This window comes from Balaenoptera acutorostrata, chromosome 1, assembly GCF_949987535.1.
Source record: "Balaenoptera acutorostrata chromosome 1, mBalAcu1.1, whole genome shotgun sequence".
In the NCBI taxonomy this organism is placed as follows: domain Eukaryota; kingdom Metazoa; phylum Chordata; class Mammalia; order Artiodactyla; family Balaenopteridae; genus Balaenoptera; species Balaenoptera acutorostrata.
The window spans coordinates 157857928-157883976 of NC_080064.1; the positions used below are offsets into that span (position 1 = coordinate 157857928).

Here is a 26049-nt window from a genome sequence, read left to right on the forward strand (position 1 = left end):
ACCAGCTGGGGTATCTGGCACCTGAACTGGGGTTGGATGATAGGAATGAGAGCAGAAGAGACTGGGCCTGATAAAGTGTCTTGACACTGTGCTGATGACAGAGACTTTATTCTTTAGGCGGGAGGAAGCTGTTGGTAGTTCTTAGGCATGGGAAATGACAGGGTTAGATTCCTATTTAGAGAGATCAAGCTGGTCACAGTGTGGAGGTTGCACTGGATGAGGGAGGTACAGGAAGCACAGAGCCCAGCGAGAAGGTTAGTGAGAGGTGGTGCTGATCATGCTGGACCCAGCTAACACGCACTTACTTCCCCTAATCCTCACCCACCCTGACAGGAGGAGGCTGTCCCCAGCTGCCGGATGAGGACACCGAGCCTCCATTTCTTTGCCTAAAGTCACACAGCTAGTAGGTGGTGGGGCCAGAAGTTGGTTCTGCAGCTGTCTGGCACTAAGCCTCCTGCAGCCCCTGCCATAAGGAGACTTCCATCCTAGACTCCATTCTGAGCAGAGACAGGTCTCAGCTGAGACCTCAGAGGAAGGAACATGGGCAAAAGCAGACCTGTGCTCTGGAGTGAAGAAGAGCAGATTTCAAAAGGCTTGAGGACAGGCAGGGTGTAGAAGGGAAGTCACTGCTAGAGGGATCTGGTGCTGCTTGTACTCATGCGAAGGGCCAGCTCATCTCTCTCCCCACTTGTCCCCATCCCCAGCTGCCCGAGTCCCACCCAAAAAACCAGCTTTGGGTGAGTGCATGGCAAGCTGGACCATTAGATTATGTGCAGATTTTCTTCAAATTGACCAAGATTCAACTCAAAGCTTCAAGGACTGTTTGGATTACTCTATTTGTCCAGGGTACTGTATGTGCATGCCCTTCTGGCCCATATTGGCCCATTTAGGCCTTGGTTCTGGTCTCAGAACTGGGTTAGAATAGGTCTTCAGTTTAAATACCTGTTAAAGAAGGGTAATAAGTATCCCTGCCTCATCTGTCAAATGAGCGCTTAGTAGCAGGGGGCCTGGATTCTCATTTTAATGCAGAGTGGCCATGAGCGGAGCCCTTAAGGCAGGGGAAAAACTCTTCTCTGCTGCCATCTAGTGAGCATCTTGGGAATAACACCTGAATGGAGGTCACCAGGAAAAGTTCTCTCTCCAAGGGGTTCTGAGCCAATGAAGAATGTGTCAGATCCAGGGCCATGCCCCAGATGTGGTCATCTGTGCCCTGGAAGCTGCCCACTGGAAAGTGGAGTCTTCAAGGCGAGACCTGGTGCAGACCCCGACACACCCTGAATGGACCGCCTTCTCACCTGGCTCTGACCTAGTCATGCCTTATGTCACCCTCCCCTCTTGGCTCCCTACCTTCCTCAGGGTAGTTTTTGAACTAACAGAGTGCTTAGAGAGCCTCTGTAAGCCACCACATCTGGGGGCAGTGGGGTGCAAACCAAAGATTTATTTTTCAAGTAAAATAGGCAGCCCAGGAAGAGCAGAACAAGAGGAAACCAAGGCTGAGAACAGAAAGCTTGGATATGGAAAGACACAAGAAGCCAGATTGCAGCTGCCAGGGAGAGCTGGGGAGGCGGGCTATGGAGTGGTCCTGGGCCCTTGCCCAGGTGCTGGGGTCAAAGGGGCCTTGGAGACTCAACACCAGGTGCAGCATTTGCAAGAGGAGCTGAACACCAGGCTCCTCAGGCAGCTTTGCTGGAACAACCACCCCCCTGTACAACTGTAGTAGCTGGACCAGTCCAGAGGGTTGGGGTAGAGCCCGTCAGCTTTGCCCTGGCAGAATGTGTCTTGTCTGAGGCTGGAGCCATGCTCAAGTTAAGAGGGCTGGCCTGGTACAGAAGCTTCAGGCTCTGGGGGGCCTGAAGACATATATGGAAGACCTGGGAAAACAGTGATGATTCAACCAAGGCTCCTCCAAAAGATCCCAAACCCATAGGCCAAGCACACAGGCAGCAACCATAGGCAGCAGCAGCTCAACACCCCATACCTTACAGGCAGGGCATAGTCAGACACCCAAGGCAGAGGACAGCCAGACAACAGCCACACCTACAGCTGGAGCACAGCTCAAGAGAAAACACCGGGGCTACAAGTGTCATAGGCAGTGAATGGCTATCTACCATCTGCAAAGACCAACCAAGTAATGGTGAGGGCCAGCGGGGTCTCACAATGAAGGCTGAGTGCAGGCCTTGAGAAGAGAGGCTGAGGGCCCTCTGGAGGGAAGCCCTGGTTACCAACACCCTGGGCAGGCATTGGTACAATCAGAAAGAGGAAGAAGAGTGTGAAAAGAGAATCGTTTCTACAGCTTCCTCAGCTCCTGGGGGTGAAATTTGGGAAATCACAGTACTGGGGCAAAATCATTTCCTCAGAAGAAGCCAGTACCTGAGGTGCCCTGGCCCCATACTCACTCATCTCCAGCCGCAGCGTCTTGATGAGGGGGTATCGGTCCTGGTTGCAGAAGAAACCAGCAAAGTTGTCCATGTCCAGTGTCCAAACCATGACCCCACCCAGTCCCGTCTGCTTCAGATAGCTGACCTGTTTGAGGAGCGAGGTGGGGGTGGAGGAGCCCAGGGAAGCCCGGCCAGCAGCCCCAGAGCCGGTTTCCTCATCCAGGCAGGGACCTCTTTTCTCCAGCACCCATGAGTTCTGATCCTTGCTGGGCATGATTCATTCTGGAATCTCCCTGCCCTGACATAAACATGGCCAGGGGTGGGCATGAGGGTGGAGGTGTGAGGAGTACATGGATGTGTGACCTTCCTTAGGTTGGAAGCCTTAACTTCCCAGCATTTTCTGGGCTGAGCTATTGTGTTTGGGGTACTGTCTGCTGATTGTAATGAGTTCAGTTACCATAGGGAACGACTAACTTCCCCAGATATCTGAATCAATTCCCTGTCTTCATGTCTTTGTCCACCCTGAGGGTCTTCTCACCTCCACCAGTTCACTGAGGCTTCTTTAAGGTATGGCTGTGTGTCCCCTCCGAGTGGGCTTCCCTGGCCCTAGCCCTGCCGGGGGCCATGGCTCACCTCTGGCGTGAGGCTGGGGTTACAGGGTAGGGGTGGTCGGAACCCTTGAAGACCCCAATCTCCCTCCCAGCTACCTCCCTTTCTACACCAGTCCCCACTCAGGGTTCCAGCTACGGTACAACTTGCTCTCAGAGGCTAGCTTCCCCTTTCCTCTCCATCAAGTCTTTCTCCTGTGCTTTCCTCCCCAGAAGGCCCATCTTCTCTGCTTTAAGACTTTCTCAAAATCCCTTCCACCATGATGCCTTCTCTCATCTCCCCCAGCCAGGATCATGCTGCCACCTCAATTCTCCAGAGCACTTTGTCTACACCTCCAGAAGAACCTGCCACTGTCTGCCCTGCATAACTGACAAGAGATAAGCAGATGAGCAAATACAGGTCCCTCTGCAGGTGCCAATGACCTCACTGGGGAGAGAGACATGGAAACAGGTAAACACACTCAAGTTTTGAGGCAGGAATTGAGGGGGTGTCATATAAGTAAATCAAAGGATCTATAATTTGAACATGCACCAAATATTGTCAACGGACTGAATAAAATGATATGCCTTACTGTATGTATTTCTCCTCTTATATGTCTGTAGAATTTGTGTTTAATAAAATACAAATACTTTCAAGAGAGATACTCAATGTAGAGCAATTTTTTTGCCATTGTGTCTTTTCTTAACCAGTAGGTGATAATGGTACAAAATGCTATCACATGGAGATCTGTGAAATGCTGGGATATTTCTCCTTGAAGAGGTTCTGAATGCTGTCATTGAATGTTATTGACAGGCCTTGGGCCCACACAGGACCACACCTTCCCAGCAGGGCTGAACCTCACCTTGATTTTGCAGCTCTCCACATCATCAAAACCCACCCACTGGTTGCTCTGAAAGGCATAGGGCACCTTCTGGTCCTTGATTCTGTGCTCAGCAGCCCCCTTCCAAGAGCAGACCTGGAGGAGCAGAGGGCAGAGCTGGGAAGGAGGTGGGAGGCACTGCAAGCATCTTCTCCCTGTCATGAGGAGACTAGAGACTGAAAAATTCCCATCTGAGAAGCTTGGAGATTCTAGGAAGTTCTAGACTGAGTGACCTAGAACTGTTGATTCAATGAGGCACCTGGGCTTAAGGATAAATCCAAGATGACAGGCATGGGATGGAATTTACCCGACCAGAATTCACTGTGCCTAGCGTCCTCATTCAGAAATAATGGGAGAAGAAGCCCCTGCTCTGCACAATACTCGGGGTGGCTGTTGGTTTTCCTACTTCATAGTAAGCCAGGAGTCCTCCCTCTTTGGTGAAGGGGCCAGGAATTCCAGGCCCCGTGGCTTGGGCTCCCACTCCAGTGTCCAACAAAGAGGCCAGGGTAAAGGATCATCCATAGGTGGGCATGCCAAAGATCAGTTTGCTGGCAGGGTCCCTTTCTGCAGCCACCGTTGCATGGCAGAATCCTGGTGGTGAAGGAGGAATGTCAGGGCTAATTTTCTTTGCCTTTAAACTGGTTCAGATCATCCAAGCCTGGGGGCTCCAGAGGATTTTCATGAGCCTTTACTAGTGTTCCAACCCTGCCCCATCTTCTTTAGATCCTCTCTTAGACCCTGAACTACAGTGATTGAAGCTGCATGGCCCTATAGCCAAGAGCATGGGCTCTGGAGTCAAACAGTCATTGACTCAGTAAATATTTACTGAAGGCCAGCTGTGTGCCAGGCACTGTCCTAGACGCTTGGGATACCTCAGTAAACAAAGATCTCTGCCTTACTCAGCAACTTATTTGATCTTGCTGAGCCTCGAGCTTCCTGTCCATAAAATGGAAATGATAAAAATATTTGTCACTAAAGGCATTGTGAGAATTAAAAGATATAATGCATGTATAAGTCTAACATAGTGCAATAAAGGGGAGCTATGATCGTGATCATTACCATCACTGTTGTTTCACCCTCAGTACAAGAGCAGGGAATTTTATTTATCTCTGTAACCCCAGTGCCTAGAACAATGCTTGACACTAAGATGTGCAAATAGAAAGAACAAATGAGCACAGGACTTCTTCACCGCCTCTGCACAAGACCTTCCCCCATCATGTATTACTTGACATGACACCCCCAGGCCTGTGACATGAGGAGGTACCCAATACAACTCTGTGGAATAAACAAGTAATGAAGACTCTTCCCTCAAACCAGGATGGTAGGCTCACTTTCCCCAAGAATCCACCCTGTTTGAGTCCAGGTTTTCTAGTTACCCTGCAACCTCTTAGCACTTAGGTATTTTCACTGTATTGATTTACGTGTATTTCTTTTTGCTGGTCCATATGATTTATCTTTGATCAGACTGGAGCTTTCTGAGGGCAGAGGTCAGAGCACCCTGCTAAGTTCTGTGGCATTTTTGTGCAAATTTGGAAAAGTCACCCCTCTGGCCAGAAGCAACATGCAGGGTACATAGTATAGAGAGTAGAAGGCCTCTTTGTAGGAGGATAAAGGCCTCCCTTCCCCCACATGGATCCAGGGAACACAGCTTGGAGAGTACTGTGCCAGTGGGAGTTCAACCCCCTCACCTCTCAGCTGAATGTCTTTGTATGTCTCCCCACTTGACTTGGCTGGCTTCCCCTGGGACCCACACAGTTTCCCAGATGAGGGTGGAGGAACCAGGTGCAATGTGAGGTTTAGACGCTCGGCTCAAGTGCCTGAAGAAGTGCACTTTATTTGTGAAAGAGCCACGGAAGTCCTAGATGTTCCACCCAGCTGAAACACAAAGATGTGGACTCCCCAAAATTAACAAACATTTTAATTTAGGGTTTTTTGTTATTGTTGTTTGTTAAGAAGGAGAAATGATATGGTCAATCTTGACTTTTAAAATATAGAATGGGCTTATAAAAAAAAGTCTAGCCTACTCAATGAGGAAGAGCTGGGCAGGAAACCTCCACCCACCCCAGTCTACAACCAAGCCTGCCCTTTCCAGGGACTGGGGTGGCGTAGGGGGGTTCTGCCCTGAGTGACATCCCCTGAGATGTTATCAACTTGGGAAAGCTCTCACCTCTTTCCAGAAGGACATTCAGTGCCAAGGAGCAAAAGTTACCCATTATCTTGAAGGAAATGGGGCTGAGGGTGTATGAAGGGAGCAGGAGCCATTTTGGCTGGAAACTTGAGCTCAAAGACAGCCTCCCAATTAGTCACTCGTTTGTTTGATGTTGCTAGATTGGTTGGCTGTGTCTAATATCAGCTGAGATGCTACACAGAAGTGAGGTTTCTCCTCAGCAGTGACATGGAATAGGAAAATAAAACAAACAAACAAACACGAAAGAAACAAAAAAATCCTGGCTTCTCCATGCCCTGCTTGGTATCCTGCTTTTCCCTTCCATTAGGTTCTTCGAGGCTCAAAAAGGGCCACTGGCAAGGGCCTGTGCCAGGGGCGTCCTGCCCCTTACCACATTGAATTCGGCCATGGCCCCAGTCTCTCCCTGTCTCTCATGGGGGGGCTGTTATGCCCTGTGTTCTTTTCCCAAGAGCCATGGATGTCATAGGCCATGAAGCCGAGGAACTCCAGTTTCCTGCATGAGGCATGGGAAGAGAGAGTGAGGGGCTAGTGAGCAGGGTGGAGCCCTCCCCCTTCCTTGCTCCTCCGTCCCCTCACACGCAGTGTGTGGCCTGGGGAGAGACCTGCATGGTGGGGGCGGGTTCCCTTCTTGCTCTGGGAGATGCAGCAGCATAGGCAACACCTCCGGTGGCCCCCATCATCCTGGCCATTCTCATTCTTGGCAGCTCACGTCTTCAGCGTCCTCCTCCCAGCTGTCCCCTTAGCACCCTCAGGACAGAGTCCACTCAAGGACACCTCTTGCTATTTTGCTATTTTGAAGGGAAATCTAGCTTAGCATTTCTCAAACTTTAGTTGTGCACATATATCACTTGGGAATCTCATTCAGGTACAGGCTCTTATTCAGTAGGCTTGGGGTGGGAACTCATTCTCTCAGAGATGCTAAGTGCTTCCCTCTTTCCTCCTCCAGGGGTATTTCACTTTAAGACTGAATTCTTAAGGAAAAGGGCAAGACTCCAAAGAGAGGGGCTCCGGAGTGATGGAATAGCAGATGTGCTAAGGAAACCCTCCTTAGGTCTGCTGGTGGTGCAGGCGAGCCCCTGCTCCATTCTGGGGGAAGCTCAGCCTGCCCTTGGTCTCTTTCCCCTGCAGAGAACACAGGGTCCATGCCATCTGCCTGAGACTCACAGAGCAATTTTGTCCCCCTCATATCCAGCTTTTGTGCAGTGTGGCCCTGCTGGGACAGCTGTGCTCGGCAGGAGGTGTGCCTTCCCTGAGGCCTGGGCTTCCTGCTGAAAGGCATTGGCCAGGTCCTGCAGGGGCAGCTCAGAGTGAACACACAGGCGGGGAACAGGCAGCCCTGTGAGCTCCAAGCAGATGTTCCCACACAGGAGCCTGAAAACTGACCACAGAGCTGGTCTGTGCTATGCAGACACATGAAGCAGCTGAGCCTGGGGGCAGAGCAGCACCTATGTGGCCCCCTGGCCAACTAGGTCTTCCCTATCTCACCCAGCTGTACCTGCACCAGGGCTATGAAGCACTGCTTATCTGATGGAGGGCTCCCCCGGCTTCCTGCGTACTCCCAGTCAAGGTCGAGACCATAAACGCCATATTTGCACAGAAACCTGATGGCTGAGTTGACAAAGGTCTGTTGATTATTGGCTATAGCCACCATATCCATGAACCTATGGGTTGATAAAAGGCAGTGTGGGCCTGTCTTACACAGGAGAGTGGGTCATGCTCCCTCAGAGGCAAGTGAGAAACTTCTCAGGATATTGGTGCTCGGCTGTCTAGGCCAGAAGGGCTGCTTCAGAGACTGCTGGGATATTTGCAGGTGGGTTATGGGCCTGGCTAAGGGAAAGGGACAATGTAGAAGTGCCCCCAAACATTGACATCACCAGGGGCACACTGACTCACTAGGAGCTCTGCTTCCCAAAATTCCCTCCAGAAGCTTACTGCCACATCCCTGCCCAGGGATTTGTTCTAACCTGAATCAGAGCTGGCTGTCAACCCAGCAAGGAGATTGAAAAAAGAAGAGGAATCAGTTTCTAAGATGACGAGGAAGAGAAGCACGGCAGTTTAGTGAGGATCTGGGTAATCTTGGGGGCCTGCTGTTCTACTTCCCTGGCAGGTTAACATGGTTACTATTCTTCTAACTCACATTTGTAGAGTGCTTTGTGTTATTGTTATTACTATTACTAGTCCAGAGTTCTTTACAATTTCTGAGGTGCCCCAAGAACAACCTCCCCACATCTTACTTTCTCAAGAAGTCCCTGGACTTCTTGGGGGTCTTGAGTTTTATAGACTGTTTCTATTTTAATTTATTTTTTAATTTAGCTAATAGCATCAGTTCTTAAGTGGGGTTTGTATGCCTGGGAACCCCAGGCTAAGAATCCTGAATTTCAGTGAAAAATCTGTGTATAAGCAGTGTTTTGGGAAGGGGAGTCATAAATTTCATCAGGTTCTCAAAAAGGCTCATGATCCAAAAAAGTATTAGAAAGACTGGTTTAGAATTTTGGGGACCTTATAGTTAGGACTTTCTAGGAAAAGTATGGTTCCAAATATACCATTCCATTATCTCCATAAATCATCAAAAATGTCCTGGAAATGTCAATATTCTGGCATCCAAGCTCAATCTCGCAGACTGCCTTTGACACCCAGAAGGGGAACAAAAATTCTCAGACATACTGTTCCAGAGCTCAGAAAATATAGACATTATATGTTGTCTGGGATTAGTTGAGACCCTCCCTTTACACATTTCATGGAGGAAGAGACTGAGGCCTGGGAAGAGGTCAGACTCTCTGTGCTGCATTTAAAGCACGACTGGATGTATAACGGCCTGGAGCTAAGCCCACTCCACTGCCTCCTGATGAGGTACCAAGAAGTCAGAAGGAAGGTCAGCCCCCAGAGTCCACTCTTCTCTCCCACTCCCCCTCACCCTGGCTACACCTCTGCCTGGCTGATTCCCTGACTGGGGGTCTCTCTGGCCAGTGAGCCAGTTCCCCACTAGGGGCCCTGCCACATTGGTGCCCACAGACAGCTCACTTCTGAGTGCCGAAGCTCCAGCCCCCAGTGGCCTGCAACGTCTTCAGCTTGGGATTCCTGGGAAAGAAAAGAGAAATGCCAGAATTTATCCAGCCAGGTCCTGGGGGGGCTCACCTCACTAACAAGGAAGCAAGGAGCCTGGCAGGGCTGGTGGGGTGAGGTAGGGGATATATAAATCCCTATGTTCAGATTCTGTACCAGGGAAGCTCTAGATTGGGAAAGAAAAGACACGTTCCTGCCTTTGAGGACTTCTTATCTGGCTGGGGAGCCGTACACTCAAGGAATTCAGAAAGCAAGAGATCAGAACAGATCTTCAGAGAGGCTGTATTAAGGTAGTGATAACACTTGAGCTGAAGGATAGATAGATTTTAGGAGAAAGAAGGGCACTCATTCCCAGTAGAGGGAAACAGTTTCACAGTCCGGATTCCACTTAGACCTAAACTGGAAGGGCACTTAAGGAGTCACTATCTACCCCCACCTCTTCCACATAAGCACGGGAAAGCCCAGAGAAGTGATGAGACTTGCCCAAAGCCACACAGCGGGTCTGCAGCCAGACTGCAATAATGGAGAAGGTTTCTGGCTTTGAGAGGAGGCGCCTGTCTTCTCCACCTCCCATCCCCACCTCCTCCACTGCAGCTCACATCTTTTTCAAGATGTTGAATTCCTTGTAGAGTGTCTCATCATTCCACGCTATGGAGCTGAGCTGGTGATTGTTCATGCCAGCAAAGGCACATATGAGGTGGGTGCACAGATTGGGGTCCACATCCTTGGGCAAGAAGCGAACAGCCCCCTGTCTGTACTGGGCCCAGTTAGTGAAGTAGCAGACCAGTTTTGCCGCGGAGCCTGGCAAGTTGGGGCAAAGAAAAGAAATGGTAATCAGAAGGGCCTGCTGTGGACTGGCCTCCTCTGCCCAGAGGCAGAACTTATGTCATGCCAGAAGACGTTAAACATGGCCCTTCATCTGCTGGAGGCAGGGAGGCAGAACTTTCAAATCACAGCTTGGAATACTTCAGAATGTTAATTAAAATACAAATATATAAAGTGGCAGAGAGGAGGCCCCAGTTACAGCCTGGGTTTATGTTTCTTTAGTCTTGCTTTAAAGAGGTTTGCATTTATATACTATTATCCCTTGTAGAGAATTGGTTTAATATCACTGACAAGGTTCTAACAAGGAGACTATTTTCTCTAGGAAAAGGCAGCTTGTTTCTGTCATCCCCACACCCTGTAGAATGGCTTTGTGTGTAGGGCCTCTCCTCCCAGGTGGGGGCTTGTCTAGCAGTGATGGCTCCCACCGAGGGCAGCACTGTGCAAAGTTGACCAGAACACCAGAACACAAAGGCCTGCAGCTTCATCCCTGCAGCTGCCAGAAGTGTACTTTGGGCTGATCTTCTCTTTAGCCTTGGCTTAGGGGTCCCCATCTGAAAATGACAGTGTGGTCTCTGAGGGCTCTTCCAGCCTTGCAGACTATGATCGTGTGGTTTGCACACACCAGCATTTTATGCCAGGGACTTGGCAGAATGATGAGTTTGGACTGGAGCATGTCTGTGGTCATGGTCTAGACCCTAGGATTTCCTTTTGCACAGACAGGGTCTCTCTGCACCCTCCTCCAGCCCCCATGTGGCCAGTGAGAGGATGAGGAGGGAGAGCAGTGCAAAGTGGCTATAGGAGAGTGGGTAGGAACCCAGAGCATGAAGGGCTGGCTGAGACACCCCTGGGCCCATGGACGGCTCTCAGAAGGAGGAGTCAAAGCTCTTGGGTAGTCACTGGCCCTAACTAGAGGTCACCCGGGAGTGAAGTTTGCCGATGGGACTGGGGCGTTGCCTGAGTGACATAGAAGGAAGATTGGTGAACTCCCCAAAGCAAAAGAAGGAAACAGGGGATTAACCCAGCGAACACATCCCTGGGACCATCTAGAAAGGAGCCAGGAGGCTCTTTTTATTTTGTATCATATCCTGCCATAGCATGTTGAATATTGTGCATGAATATTTGTACTATAGAGGCAACAAAGTCTAGTGGTTAACAGCAGGGACTTTGGAATTTCACGCCTGGGTTGAAATCCCAACTCTGCAAATTTTTAGCCAGATAATTCAGCTTTCTCCTTCATAAAATGGGAATGATGATTGTTCCTATCTTAAGGACTATTGTGTGAATGAAGAGTTAATGTATGTGAAACACTCAGAACAGTGCTGGCAGAAAGTAAGCTCTGTTCTAAGTGCTTTGCATACATTAACCCTTAGCCCACACAAAATTCTATTATTATAAATATATACCATCCCATACCATAGCACACCATATGCCCAGAAGTAGCTTGGATTAAAGCTTTTGAGGAAATCTTCAACTTTTCTCTCTTCCCCATGTTTGCTATTTCTCTGGACCTGGCTGTCCCCTCCTGTGAGATGAAGAGGGGAAATGTGTGTCTAGTGCCACAGCCCAGGCTCAGGATGAGGGTCTGAGTACAGGGAGTGGTGTGGGATAGGAAGGGAACCCAGGAGTCCAAGTTGCTAAACATCACCCAGAGAGTTCTCTCTTGTCTTGCACAAGAAGGATCCCTCCAGGCTCTCCCAAGCTCCACATGCAATCAGTTCAACAGACACGGAAAGAGTGTGTTGTCCTTGCTGAGCCAAGGGGCTAGGACATGGAGCTGGAGAAGACTTAGGTTTCTTACTTCCAGTAGGTCAGAGCGCCCCTACTGGTGGTAGGGGAGACACCTAAGCCGGTAATTAGAAACACTGTGATATATACTGTAAAATGTGTTCCAGTGCTATGAGAGCACAGAGGTTGGAGCAAGTGACCTCAGGAAAGAACAGAGAGAGGTTGACATTTAAGCTGGCCCCACGGACACACAGGAGTTCAGCTAGTGGGTTAGGAGGCTAGACCCTTCCCAGAAGAAGGAATGGCAAGGCCATTATGGGGACAAGGACACTTGCTGGGGCCTGAGCTTTGGAGGCAAGAACCCACTGAAATCTGGCAAGAGCTCTTGAGGTGGGCGTAAATGTTGGGGGAGTGAATGGGAGAGGGTAGCAGAGCCCAGCGAATGGGGCTGAGGGAACGCAGGGCTAGCTTCAAGAAGGGCACCACTTACCCCACTGGATCGTCAGCAGAACCATCAAACCTGAACAGCACAAAAGAGAAGGCAGAGGTTAAGATGTCATTCTTACTTTCCCAGCCCTCTATGGCTATTGAAGCACAGGAGCGAGAAGTGGTCAGGGATGGGGGTGGGCTCAGGACAGTTTCCTACAAATCCAGCTTCCTCTGCCCACAAGTGACCCAGGAGGGCACTGTGTCCATCCCTTTACCCAGGCCAGACAGCAGGGGCCCCTACCTGGCCTGGGCTAGTCCCGGAGCTGATGGAAATCTCCATGAGCTGAGACTGCTCCCTCTCTAGAACATCAGTAGAGGGCAGTGTGGATTTAGGAAGATTCTAGGAAAACCACTGACTTTTAAGCTTTTTAGAGAGAAAGTTTCTCTTTTGAAATAAGCAGAAAACCTGTCCTCAGGATGAAAAGAGCCAATTTGGAAGGGCTAGGCCAGAGAGTTCATCTCTAGGTGAGGTCTCTGTACCTCTGCTCACAGCCACAATTGACTACTTTTTGCTGCTTTCCTGCCACACCCCACAAGAGGCTGGCTGAGTTACCTATATCCTTGGAGACCTAGGGCTCAGTGGGACTCCTTTAAAAGTATTTATTTCACCTCTCTGGTGACTTTGGATTTTCCCATTAACCTAATAAAACCTGCATGAAAATTTGTAAGGGCACCCAGGGTCATGGCTCCCAGGCTGCACTTTGCAGGGCAACCAGCTTCAGGGTGGGGAAGAATTCCTTGGCAGCGGGCACCCCTGGAAAGTAGGGGGCCTCAGAACATAGGAAAGACAAAACCACCCAATGCCGAGGGGTTCACTGACTCTGGGCTTCCAAAACAGGAAGAAAAGTCATTTTCAGCCTGTTGAGAAAAGCTTTTCCTTGCAACACAAAGCCTCTTGGGCTGAAAGACCTCGGGGGGGGGGAACCCACAGGAACTGCAAGCCTGGCAGCAGAAGGAGAAATGGAATGACCCTCCAAAGTTCTCCTGAAAGCTTCTGCTTCCTTACAAACAGCACCAAGGAACCATTTCACATACACATCCCCACTTCCCCACAGCTCCCGGGGCCCAGCCCATACTCCCTGACAGCACCCACTCACCTGCCCAGGCTACAGACCACACCATGGTGCTGGCTCAGTGACAGACTCCAGCCCACGCAACCAGTTATCCAGGTCCTGCCCTCCTTTTATCAGGCCTCCCTGTCCCACCACAGCCAGGGTGTTGAAGTCAGACAGGGGCAGTGGGAGGGCACAGGGGGCAGGGGATGTGGTATGGACGTCTAGGGTGCCAAGTAGCACGGACTGGGGACACCCGACACAATGCCCTTTAGCAATGCTTGGTTTTCTGGAACAATCACAGGGTGTAACCTGGGCTCTTATCATTGCCAAGCCAGGAGGCAAAGGGAGGGAAGAGGGAAGTGTTTCTAAACCTTCTGCTGGGCAAGCTTGATTCTGATTTTCTCTGTGTGGGCTGGAGAGGACCACGAGCAGCCCCAGGCTTTGGAGGAAGAGAAACACCTCATGAGTCAGGGAAGCAGGCTTCCAGACCAGCCTGCCTTCTTGCTTTACCACGGCCCTCTCTGAAATTTAGGTAATCTCTCTGTAAGATGATAGTGTTGCAAGTATAATCTATATTTTACAATAGTAATGTTTTTATTACTATCCATGTGATAGTAATATTTTATATCCATTGAGAAAAATACATAATGATAAATAGCAACTATGAGCTTAGTAATATTTTTAAATGCCTGTGTTTCTTATGAAGAATCAGAGGGACCTCTATCAGTGTCCTGTGGCTGCTGTAACAAATAACCTCAAACTAGGCGGCTTAAAGCAGCAGGATTTATTACCTCACAGTTCAGGAGGCCGGAAGTCTGAAATCGAGGTATTGGCAGGGCCATGCTTCCTCCAAAATTTCTAGGGAAGAATGTTTCTTTGTCTCTTCCATCTTCTGATGGCTTCTGGTGTTCCTTGGTCTGTGGCAGCATCACTCCGATGTCTGTCTCCATTCTCACAAGGCTTTTTCCTCTGTGTCTTTGCATGTCTTCTTTTCTGCCTCATATAAAGACCTTTGTCATTGGATTTAGGGCCCACCCAGGGTGATCTCATCTTGAGACTCCCACCTTAATTACATCTACATAGACCCTTATTCAAGTAAGGTCACATTCTGAGGTGCTGGGTGGAGATATTGGGGGAGGGGGCAGCATTCAGCCACTGCAGGACCTACTGGGACATGTTACTTATTCTGTATGCAGACAGTAGCCAGTGCATACATGAACTCCAAGGTCCTGGCAAAACTCTGAGCTTCTAGGGGATCTGCTCTTTGGTCCTAGGCCTTAATATGAGTGGCCTGAATGGCTGAGTGGGAACGTCCAGTGGCAGCAGACTCTGGAGTCAAGTTGCCTGGGTTTGAATCCGAACTCTGTCATTTACTATCTGTGTAACCTCGAGCACGTTCCTCGATTTCTTTGAACTCCAGTTTCTTCATCTGTAAGGAGAAGTCCTCAGAGGATGGTTATGAATGCACTGCCTGCTGGCTGCTCTTATTCCTGGGGCTGCCCGGCCCTGACACTTCTGCCCAGTCTCTGTTGGTGTCAGAGATCAGGGCTCTGGTAACCTCTGTGAGGTCTCTGAGGCGGTCAGAGTTCTGTGCCCAGATGGACAGTCCCTGTGTCCTTGCCTTCTCTTTCACTTAGGGATCCTGCCAAGGAGCCTGTTCAGAATCACCTGAGGTCTATAGAGCTGCCTCAGGTCTTGGGATGTGGGCAGAAGGGGAAGGGTGAAGGTGGGAAGTGAAAACCAGGAGACTTTGAGAGGCTTCTCCAGGGAGACAGGTGGCCTCCTTATCTTGCCCCCTACTCCCGTACACAGAGCTGACCTGTCAGCTTTGAGCTTTTCTGACTCGGCTTCATGTCACCAAAAGGACCCTGCATTGTGGTGTCCAGGATTCTGAGTCACTCTAAGTGCTGACCTGCCCCCAATCATCTGGGGTCTCCACCGTGCCCAGTAGCCCCACCATTAGCATCACTACCTTGGTTTATGCAGCTGTTTCTTTTCTTTCCCCCTGACTACCTCATTCCTGCTACTCTCTCCTGAAGCAGAATGCTCTTTTCCTTCCTAGCCCTTATCCTAATTTGAAATTATGTACTTATTTTGTGAGTTTATGAATTGAATGTGTGTCTCTCTCACTAGACTGGAAGCCCCAAGAGTGGGAACCATGTCTGTTTGTCCACTACTGTGCACTGACAACCCCAGTGGCCAGTACATAGAATAGTCATCAACAAATATCTGAAAATATTGAGTTTATTATTGAATGTTGTTTCCTCAGTCCTCTCACCACTCAATGTCAAGTGCTCAGAAAGTATCTGGTTGATGTGAGAAGTGCAAACCTCCCCATAAAACCTCTTAACTATTAGCAGAAGCTATTCTCCCATATTGCAGTTGAAGAAACAGAAGCCAAAGCTTCTGTTTCTTGCAAACTTGCCCAAAGCTGGATAAAAGAGGAGCCAGAGCTGGAGTGAAGGTTCCCAGGCTCTTCCCTTTCCTATCTGGGCATCTTCTGATGGGCCTGAGCCCCAGGCAGGGGTGGACCTTGTGGATGCTGGCCACTATGGCCTTCAGTCATGCTGAAATGCACATCTGGGAGCCCCCCCGCCTCTGGCAAGAAAGGGCACACTGAGCCCTCTCTGGCCATGTGGTTGTGGCCTTGCCTGTCCAAACGTCAGCTTGTTTCCTGATCCTAGTAGACCACATCCCAGTGGAAGCTGCTTTTCTCACAAATAACAACAGGTTTGAGTCTGAGGCAGTTGGCATTCAGTGGGTACCAGAAATGAGAGGCGAGGATTGGATCTAGGTAGTATGGGCCAAGGCCAGAACTACAGCCCATTCATTTCCCTGAGCTTCTCCCCCACTCCCTCCTTCAGAGCCTGACATTCCATGTAGACCTCTTTCCTCTTCCTCCTTTCTTCTCTCTTTCTCACTCTTTTTCTCTCTCTCCTTCTATTCTTCTCTCCTTTATTTCTACACATAATTATTAGTGTAAAATAATGTTCATTGTATACTTTTCAGCATTAAGCAACATAAACTTAAAATAGATTTATGTGTTGCCTATTGGAGCCCGGAATTCTATACCCAATTACAAAGAAATAAACACCTTCTCAATATATTGTTAAAAGGAAAAAGCACAGTGTACCCATTGCACATGGTAGATTGAACACAGGTGTTTATCTCCACTCTCTTCTGAAACCCCCTCAAAATAGCAGTTAAAGGATTAAAATGGTATAAATCAACTAGGACGAAGTAAATGGAAGAGGGGACCAAAATAGATGAGAGATATCAACAGCTGTTTGGAAGATGAAACAGAATGAACAAGTGGAACTCACTCAGCAGACCTGAAAAAGCTGAAACTTCAGCCAGCAGGTGGGGAATGCACAGGAAGCAGGGGATTCATGCCAAGGCACCCTGGAAAGGCACAGGATTTAGCAGAAAATTGTGAAGTGGAGTGAAGCTGACAACAGTAGGTATGAGTGAACTGTTTAGACCCCCAGATCTTCTTCTCCATCCCCATAAAACACAAGATGAACCAGAGTGACTGTAGATTTGGGAACACGTTGCCCAGCAGAGAGTGGAGGGGAATGGGGTGGGGGGGATGCCAGACTGAAGACTGAGACTGATGACAGGGGAATTAAATGAAAGTCTCTGAAAGTCTCTGGGATGGTCAGACCAGCCCTTCCCTCCACTAGAGCCCTAAGCAGAGCATTAACTCCTCTCAGGAAAACAAACCAGCCTAAGAGAAAAGTTACCAAAACTCAGACTACTGAAACTCAAATGACATCTTGAATGGAATAGCCATGTCCCTATCCCATCACCCCAAAGTGGGGGCCCTTAGATAAAAAGCCACCAAGCCCCTGGATCTTCCAGTAGCGATGACTCACTATTGCAGATGGAAGAAATGCAGGATCACCAGACATTTGAGGAAAGAGTCCCTACATGAAAGATAGATCAAACAAACAGAAAAAAAAAGGAACTTGGTGAAACCAGAGTGAGTGGCAGTGAGGGCTTCTGATTTTCTAAACTCAAACAATTATGTTCTGACTGTTAATAATGAGCACACATTACTTTTACTTTTTTACTTTTATTATTTTAAAAAATTTAGTCTACCTGTTTGCTGTACACCTTCTAGATAACAAGCACTGTGCCAGGCACTGGGGACCCTGAGATGAATTCACAGCCCCTGTGCTTGTGGAGCTTGCAGCCTACAAGGTTAAGTAAAGTACTGCTTCTCACTGGGGTCATTTCTCAAAATGCAAATCCCCTTGAGAATCACTCACGCTTCAACCTTTTCTCAGTGGCAGGGAGAATTTTCCATCCCCACAATGGGCCCTGAGGCTTTTCTATCTTCCCCCAAACGTGTTGAAGTTGAGATTCCTCATTACTCAAGGTTTTAAATGTGCAAGGGCAGTGGACTTTAGCTTGGGGCCTTGGGCCAGGGTCTGCTGGTCCCCCTGAGATGGGTTCCACCTGGCCTCTGGAGAGCCTAGCAAGGAAGGCTGGTCAAAAAAGGCTCCTTTTGGGAGCATCTTGGCTCTGGCCCATTGCCCCATTAATATGAAATCTCATCTCCCACTCAGGGGCGGTGCACAGGCTTCTATTTCGGGTGCTTCCACCCACTCACTGCCTGCTGACTGAGGGACTCTATAAGTATCAGCTTCCTCTCCCGTGAGCTCCCTAATATCATCATGGGATGCGCTATCACAGGCTCTGAACTGAGCTGGGCTTGGTCCAGCAAGACTCATTGTACATTGTGCCCATATATACTTGTTTATAATTCTCCTTCCCATTTCTAGGCATTTGAGTTTTCCTTTCTTTTTTTTACTTTAATTAGCATTGCCAAAGCTTTGTGTATATAGCTCATTATTTTTTGAATTTTTGAATTTTATTTAATTTATTTTTTTATACAGCAGGTTCTTATTGGTCATCAATTTTATACACATCAGTGTATACCTGTCAATCCCAAACGCCCAATTCATCACACCACCACCCCCGCCCCCCTGCCGCTTGCCCCCCTTGGTGTCCATACGTTTGTTCTCTACATCTGTGTCTCAATTTCTGCCCTGCGAACTGGTTCATCTGTACCATTTTTCTAGGTTCCACATATATGCGTTAATATACAATATTGTTTTTCTCTTTCTGACTTAACTTCACTCCTTATGAAAGTCTCTAGATCCAACCATGTCTCAACAAATGACCCAATTTCGTTCCTTTTTATGACTGAGTAATATTCCATTGTATATATGTACCACATCTTCTTTATCCATTCATCTGTCGATGGGCATTTAGGTTGCTTCCAGGACGTGGCTATTGTAAACAGTGCTACAATGAACATTGGGGTGCATGTGTCTTTTTGAATTATGGTTTTCTCTGGGTATATGCCCAGTAGTGGGATTGCTGGATCATATGGTAATTCTATTTTTAGCTTTTCAAGGAACCTCCATACTGTTCTCCATAGGGGCTGTATCAATTTACATTCCCACCAACAGTGCAAGAGGTTTCCCTTTTCTCCACACCCTCTCCAGCATTTGTTGTTTGTAGATTTTCTGATGATGCCCATTCTAACTGGTGTGAGGTGATACCTCATTGTAGTTTTGATTTGCATTTCTCTAATAATTAGTGATGTTGAGCAGCTATTCATGTGCTTCTTGGCCATCTGTATGTATTCTTTGGAGAAATGTCTATGTAGGTCTTCTGCGCATTTTTGGATTGGGTTGTTTGTTTTTTAAATATTGAGCTGCATGAGGTGTTTATATATTTTGGAGATTAATCCTTTGTCTGCTGATTCTTTTGCAAATATTTTCTCCCATTCAGAGGGTTGTCTTTTCGTCTTGTTTATGGTTTCCTTTGCTGTGCAAAAGCTTGAAGTTTCATTAGGTCCCATTTGTTTATTTTTGTTTTTATTTCCTTTACTCTAGGAGGTGGATCAAAAAAGATCTTGCTGTTATTTATGTCAAAGAGTGTTCTTCCTATGTTTTCCTCTAAGAGTTTTATAGTGTCCAGTCTTACATTTAGGTCTCTAATCCATTTTGAGTTTACTTTTGTGTATGGTGTTAGGGAGTGTTCTAATTTCATTCTTTTACATGTAGCTGTCCAGTTTTCCCAGCACCACTTATTGAAGAGACTGTCTTTTCTCCATCGTATATCCTTGCCTCCTTTGTCATATATTAGTTGACCATAGGTGCATGGGTTTATCTCTGGGCTTTCTATCTTGTTCCATTGATCTATGTTTCTGTTTTTGTGCCAGTACCATATTGTCTTGATTACTGTAGCTTTGTAGTATAGTCTGAAGTCAGGGAGTCTGATTCCTCCAGCTCCGTTTTATTCCCTCAAGACTGCTTTGGCTATTCGGGGTCTTTTTTGTCTCCATACAAATTTTAAGATTTTTTGTTCTAGCTCCGTAAAAAATGCCACTGGTAATTTGATAAGGATTACATTGAATCTATAGATTGCCTCGGGTAGTATAGTCATTTTCACAGTATTGATTCTTCCAATCAAAGAACATGGTATATCTCTCCATCTGTTGGTATAATCTTTAATTTCTTTCATCAGTGTCTTATAGTTTTCTGCATACAGGTCTTTTGTCTCCCTAGGTAGGTTTATTCCTAGGTATTTTATTCTTTTTGTTGCAATGGTAAATGGGAGTGTTTCCTTAATTTCTCTTTCAGATTTTTCATCATTAGTGTATAGGAATGCAAGAGATTTCTGTGTATTGAATATGTATCCTGCAACTTTACCAAATTCATTGATTAACTCTAGTAGTTTTGTGGTGGTGTCTTTAGGATTCTCTATGTATAGTATCGTGACATCTGCAAACAGTGACAGTTTTACTTCTTTACCAATTTGTATTCCTTTTATTTCTTTTTCTTTGCTGATTGCCATGGCTAGGACTTCCAAAACTATGTTGAATAATAGTGGTTAGAGTGGACATCCTTGTATTGTTCCTGATCTTAGAGGAAATGCTTTCAGTTTTTCACCATTGAGAATGATGTCATATATGGCCTTTATTATGTTGAGGTAGGTTCCCTCTATGCCCACTTTCTGGAGAGTTTTTATCATAAATGGGTGTTGAATTTTGTCAAAAGCTTTTTCTGCATCTATTGAGATGATCATATGGTTTTTATTCTTCAATTTGTTAATATGGTGTATCACATTGATTGATTTGCGTATATTGAAGAATCCTTGCATCCCTGGGATAAATCCCACTTGATCATGGTGTATGATGCTTTTAATGTGTTGTTGGATTCTGTTTGCTAGTATTTTGTTGAGGATTTTTGCATCTATATTCATCAGTGATATTGGTCTGTAATTTTCTTTTTTTGTAGAATCTTTGTCTGGTTTTGGTATCAGGGTGATGGTGGCCTCATAGAATGAGTTTGGGAGTGTTCCTTCCTCTGCAATTTTTTGGAAGAGTTTGAGAAGGATGGGTGTTAGCTCTTCTCTAAATGTTTGATAGAATTCACCTGTGAAGCCATCTGGTCCTGGACTTCTGTTTGGTGGAAGATTTTTAATCACGGTTTCAATTTCATTACCTGTGATTGGTCTGTTCATATTTTCTGCTTCTTCCTGATTCAGTCTTGGAAGGTTATACCTTTCTAAGAATTTGCCCATTTCTTCCAGGTTGTCCATTTTATTGGCATAGAGTTGCTTGTAGTAGTCTCTTAGGATGCTTTGTATTTCTGCAGTGTCTGTTGTAACTTCTCCTTTTTCATTTCTAATTTTATTGATTTGCATCCTCTCCCTCTTTTTCTTGATGAGTCTGGCTAATGGCTTATCAATTTTGTTTATCTTCTCAAAGAACCAACTTTTAGTTTTATTGATCTTTGCTATTGTTTTGTTTCTATTTCATTTATTTCCACTCTGATCTTTATGATTTCTTTCCTTCTGCTAACTTTGGGTTTTGTTTGTTCTTCTTTCTCTAGTTCCTTTAGGTGTAAGGTTAGATTGTTTACTTGAGATTTTTCTTGTTTCTTTAAGTAGGTTTGTATAGCTATAAACTTCCATCTTAGAACTGCTTTTGCTGCATCCCATAGGTTTTGGATCGTTGTGTTTTCATCGTCATTTGTCTCTAGGTATTTTTTTATTTCCTCTTTGATTTCTTCAGTGATCTCTTGGTTATTTAGTAACGTATTGTTTAGCCTCCATGTGTTTGTGTTTTTTATGTTTTTTTCCCTGTAATTCATTTCTAATCTCATAGCATTGTGGTCAGAAAAGATGCTTGATATGATTTCAATTTTCTTAAATTTACTGAGGCTTGATTTGTGACCCAAGATGTGATATATCCTGGAGAATGTTCCGTGCGCACTTGAGAAGAAAGTGTAATCTGCTGTTTTTGGATGGAATGTCCTATAAATATCAATTAAGTCTATCTGGTCTATTGTGTCATTTAAAGCTTCTGTTTCCTTATTTATTTTCATCTTGGATGATCTGTCCATTGGTGTAAGTGAGGTGTTAAAGTCCCCCACTATTACTGTGTTACTGTCGATTTCCTCTTTTATAGCTGTTAGCAGTTGCCTTATGTATTGAGGTGCTCCTATGTTGGGTGCATATATATTTATAATTGTTATATCTTCTTCTTGGATTGATCCCTGGATCATTATGTAGTGTCCTTCCTTGTCTCTTGTAACATTCTTTATTTTAAAGTCTATTTTATCTGATATGAGTATAGCTACTCCAGCTTTCTTTTGATTTCCATTTGCATGGAATATCTTTTTCCATCCCCTCACTTTCAGTCTGTATGTGTCCCTAGGTCTGAAGTGGGTCTCTTGTAGACAGCATATATATGGGTCTTGTTTTTGTATCCATTCAGCCAGTCTATGTCTTTTGGTTGGCGCATTTAATCCATTCACGTTTAAGGTAATTATCGATATGTATGTTCCTATGACCATTTTCTTAATTGTTTTGGGTTTGTTTTTGTAGGTCCTTTTCTTCTCTTGTGTTTCCCACTTAGAGAAGTTCCTTTAGCATTTGTTGTAGAGCTGGTTTGGTGGTGCTGAATTCTCTTAGCTTTTGTGTGCCTGTAAAGCTTTTGATTTCTCCATCAAATCTGAATGAGAGGGAGGATTAACCAAGATGGCGGAGTAGAAGGACGTGCTCTCACTCCCTCTTGTGAGAGCACCAGAATCACAACTGGCTGCTGGACAATCATTGACAGGAAGACCCTGGACTTCACCAAGGAGGATACCCCACGTCCAAGGACAGAGGAGAAGCCACAGTGAGACGGTAGGAGGGGCGCATTCAGAGTAAAATCAAATCCCATAACTGCTGGGTGGGTGACTCACAGACTGGCGAACACTTATATCACAGAAGTCCACCCACTGGAGTGAAGCTTCTGAGCCCCACGTCAGGCTTCCCAACCTGGGGGTCCGGCAACAGGAGGAGGAATTCCTAGAGAATCAAACTTTGAAGTCTAGTGGGAATTGATTGCAGGACTGTGACAGGACTGGGGGAAACAGAGACCCCACTCTTGGAGGACACACACAAAGTAAGGTGTGCATCGGGACCCAGGGGAAGGAGCAGTGACCCTGGGGGAGACTGAACCAGACGTACCTGCTGGTGTTGGGGGGTCTCCTGCAGAGGCAAGTGGTGGCGCTGTTTCACCGTGGGGATAAGGACACTGGCAGCAGAGGTCCTGGGAAGTTCTCCTTGGCGTGAGCCCTACCAGAGTCTGCCATTAACCCCACCAAAGAGCACGGGTAGGCTCCAGTGTTGGGTTGCCTCAGGCAAAACAACCAACAGGGAGGGAACCCAGCCCCACCCATCAACAGTCAAGTGGATTAAGGTTTTACTGAGCTCTGACCGCCACAGCAACAGTCAGCTCTACCCACCACCAGAGCCTCCCATCAAGCCTCTTAGATAGCCTCAACCACCAGAGGGCAGACAACAGAAGCAAGAAAAACTACAATCCTGCAGCCTGTGGACCAAAAACCACAGTTACAGAAAGACAGAGAAGATGAAAAGGCAGAGGGCTATGTACCAGATGAAGGAACAAGAAAAAACCCCAGAAAAACAACTAAATGAAGTGGAGATAGGCAACCTTCCAGAAAAAGAATTCAGAATAATGATAGTGAAGATGATCCAGGACCTCGGAATAAGAATGGAGGCAAAGATTGAGAAGATGCAAGAAATGATTAACAAAGACCTAGAAGAATTAAAGAACAAACAAACAGAGATGACCAATACAATAACTGAAATGAAAACTACACTAGAAGGAATCAAGAGCAGAATAACTGAGGCAGAAGAACGGATAAGTGACCTGGAAGACAGAATGGTGGAATTCACTGCTGCGGAACAGACTAAAGAAAAAAGAATGAAAAGAAATGAAGACAGCCTAAGAGACCTCTGGGACAACATTAAACGCAACAACATTCGCATTATAGGGGTCCCAGAAGGAGAAGAGAGAGAGAAAGGACCAGAGAAAATATTTGAAGAGATTATAGTCGAAAACTTCCCTAACATGGGAAAGGAAATAGCCACCCAAGTCCAGGAAGCGCAGAGAGTCCCATACAGAATAAACCCAAGGAGAAACACGCCGAGACATATAGTAATCAAAGTGGCAAAAATTAAAGACAAAGAAAAATTACTGAAAGCAGCAAGGGAAAAACGACAAATAACATACAAGGGAACTCCCATAAGGTTAACAGCTGATTTCTCAGCAGAAACTCTGCAAGCCAGAAGGGAGTGGCATGATATACTTAAAGTGATGAAAGGGAAGAACCTACAACCAAGATTACTCTACCCAGCAAGGATCTCATTTAGATTTGATGGAGAAATCAAATGCTTTACAGACAAGCAAAAGCTAAGAGAATTCAGCACCACCAAACCAGCTCTACAACAAATGCTAAAGGAACTTCTCTAAGTGGGAAACACAAGAGAAGAAAAGGACCTACAAAAACAAACCCAAAACAATTAAGAAAATGGTCATAGGAACATACATATCGATAATTACCTTAAACGTGAATGGATTAAATGCCCCAACCAAAAGACATAGACTGGCTGAATGGATACAAAAACAAGACCCATATATATGCTGTCTACAAGAGACCCACTTCAGACCTAGGGACACATACAGACTGAAAGTGAGGGGATGGAAAAAGATATTCCATGCAAATGGAAATCAAAAGAAAGCTGGAGTAGCTATACTCATATCAGATAAAATAGACTTTAAAATAAAGAATGTTACAAGAGACAAGGAAGGACACTACATAATGATCCAGGGATCAATCCAAGAAGAAGATATAACAATTATAAATATATATGCACCCAACATAGGAGCACCTCAATACATAAGGCAACTGCTAACAGCTATAAAAGAGGAAATCGACAGTAACACAGTAATAGTGGGGGACTTTAACACCTCACTTACACCAATGGACAGATCATCCAAAATGAAAATTAATAAGGAAACAGAAGCTTTAAATGACACAATAGACCAGATAGATTTAATTGATATATATAGGACATTCCATCCAAAAACAGCAGATTACACGTTCTTCTCAAGTGCGCACGGAACATTCTCCAGGATAGATCACATCTTGGGTCACAAATCAAGCCTCAGTAAATTTAAGAAAATTGAAATCATATCAAGCATCTTTTCTGACCACAACGCTATGAGATTAGAAATGAATTACAGGGAAAAAAACGTAAAAAAGACAAACACATGGAGGCTAAACAATACGTTACTAAATAACCAAGAGATCACTGAAGAAATCAAACAGGAAATTAAAAAAATACCTAGAGACAAATGACAATGAAAACACGACGACCCAAAACCTATGGGATGCAGCAAAAGCGGTTCTAAGAGGGAAGTTTATAGCTATACAAGCCTACCTAAAGAAACAAGAAAAATCTCAAGTAAACAATCTAACCTTACACCTAAAGAAACTAGAGAAAGAAGAACAAACAAAACCCAAAGTTAGCAGAAGGAAAGAAATCATAAAGATCAGAGCAGAAATAAATGAATTAGAAACAAAGAAAACAATAGCAAAGATCAATAAAACTAAAAGTTGGTTCTTTGAGAAGATAAACAAAATTGATAAGCCATTAGCCAGACTCATCAAGAAAAAGAGGGACAGGACTCAAATCAATAAAATCAGAAATGAAAAAGGAGAAGTTACAACAGACACCGCAGAAATACAAAACATCCTAAGAGACTACTACAAGCAACTTTATGCCAATAAAATGGACAACCTGGAGGAAATGGACAAATTCTTAGAAAGGTATAACCTTCTAAGACTGAATCAGGAAGAAACAGAAAATATGAACAGACCAATCACAAGTAATGAAATTGAAACCGTGATTAAAAATCTTCCACCAAACAAAAGTCCAGGACCAGATGGCTTCACAGGTGAATTCTATCAAACATTTAGAGAAGAGCTAACACCCATCCTTCTCAAACTCTTCCAAAAAATTGCAGAGGAAGGAACACTCCCAAACTCATTCTATGAGGCCACCATCACCCTGATACCAAAACCAGACAAAGACACTACAAAAAAAGAAAATTACAGACCAATATCACTGATGAATATAGATGCAAAAATCCTCAACGGGGCTTCCCTGGTGGCGCAGTGGTTGAGAGTCTGCCTGCTAATGCAGGGGACACGGGTTCGAGCCCTGGCCTGGGAAGATCCCACATGCCGCGGAGCGGCTGGGCCCGTGAGCCACAACTGCTGAGCCTGCGCGTTTGGAGCCTGTGCTCCGCAACGAGAGAGGCCCGCGCATCGCGATGAAGAGTGGCCCCCGCTTGCCACAACTGGAGAAAGCCCTCGCACAGAAACGAAGACACAACATAGCCAAAATCAATCAATCAATCAATCAATCAAACATACGCATCTGATTCAAGATCCTCATTAAAAAAAAAAAAATTAA

At 46.0% G+C, this 26049-nt stretch overlaps 1 protein-coding gene across 1 annotated transcript; it reads right to left on the reverse strand.

Moving 5' to 3' along the window:
- Positions 1–2298: 2298 nt before the first annotated feature.
- Positions 2299–13258, reverse strand: CHIT1 (chitinase 1). Its single transcript, XM_057528394.1, is given in 12 exon segments — positions 2299–2523; positions 3829–3942; positions 4253–4404; positions 4407–4437; positions 6405–6451; positions 6454–6527; positions 7199–7323; positions 7530–7695; positions 9056–9112; positions 9697–9898; positions 12138–12167; positions 13234–13258. Coding segments are annotated over 12 exon segments (1248 nt in total).
- Between the last annotated feature and the right edge of the window lie 12791 nt (positions 13259–26049).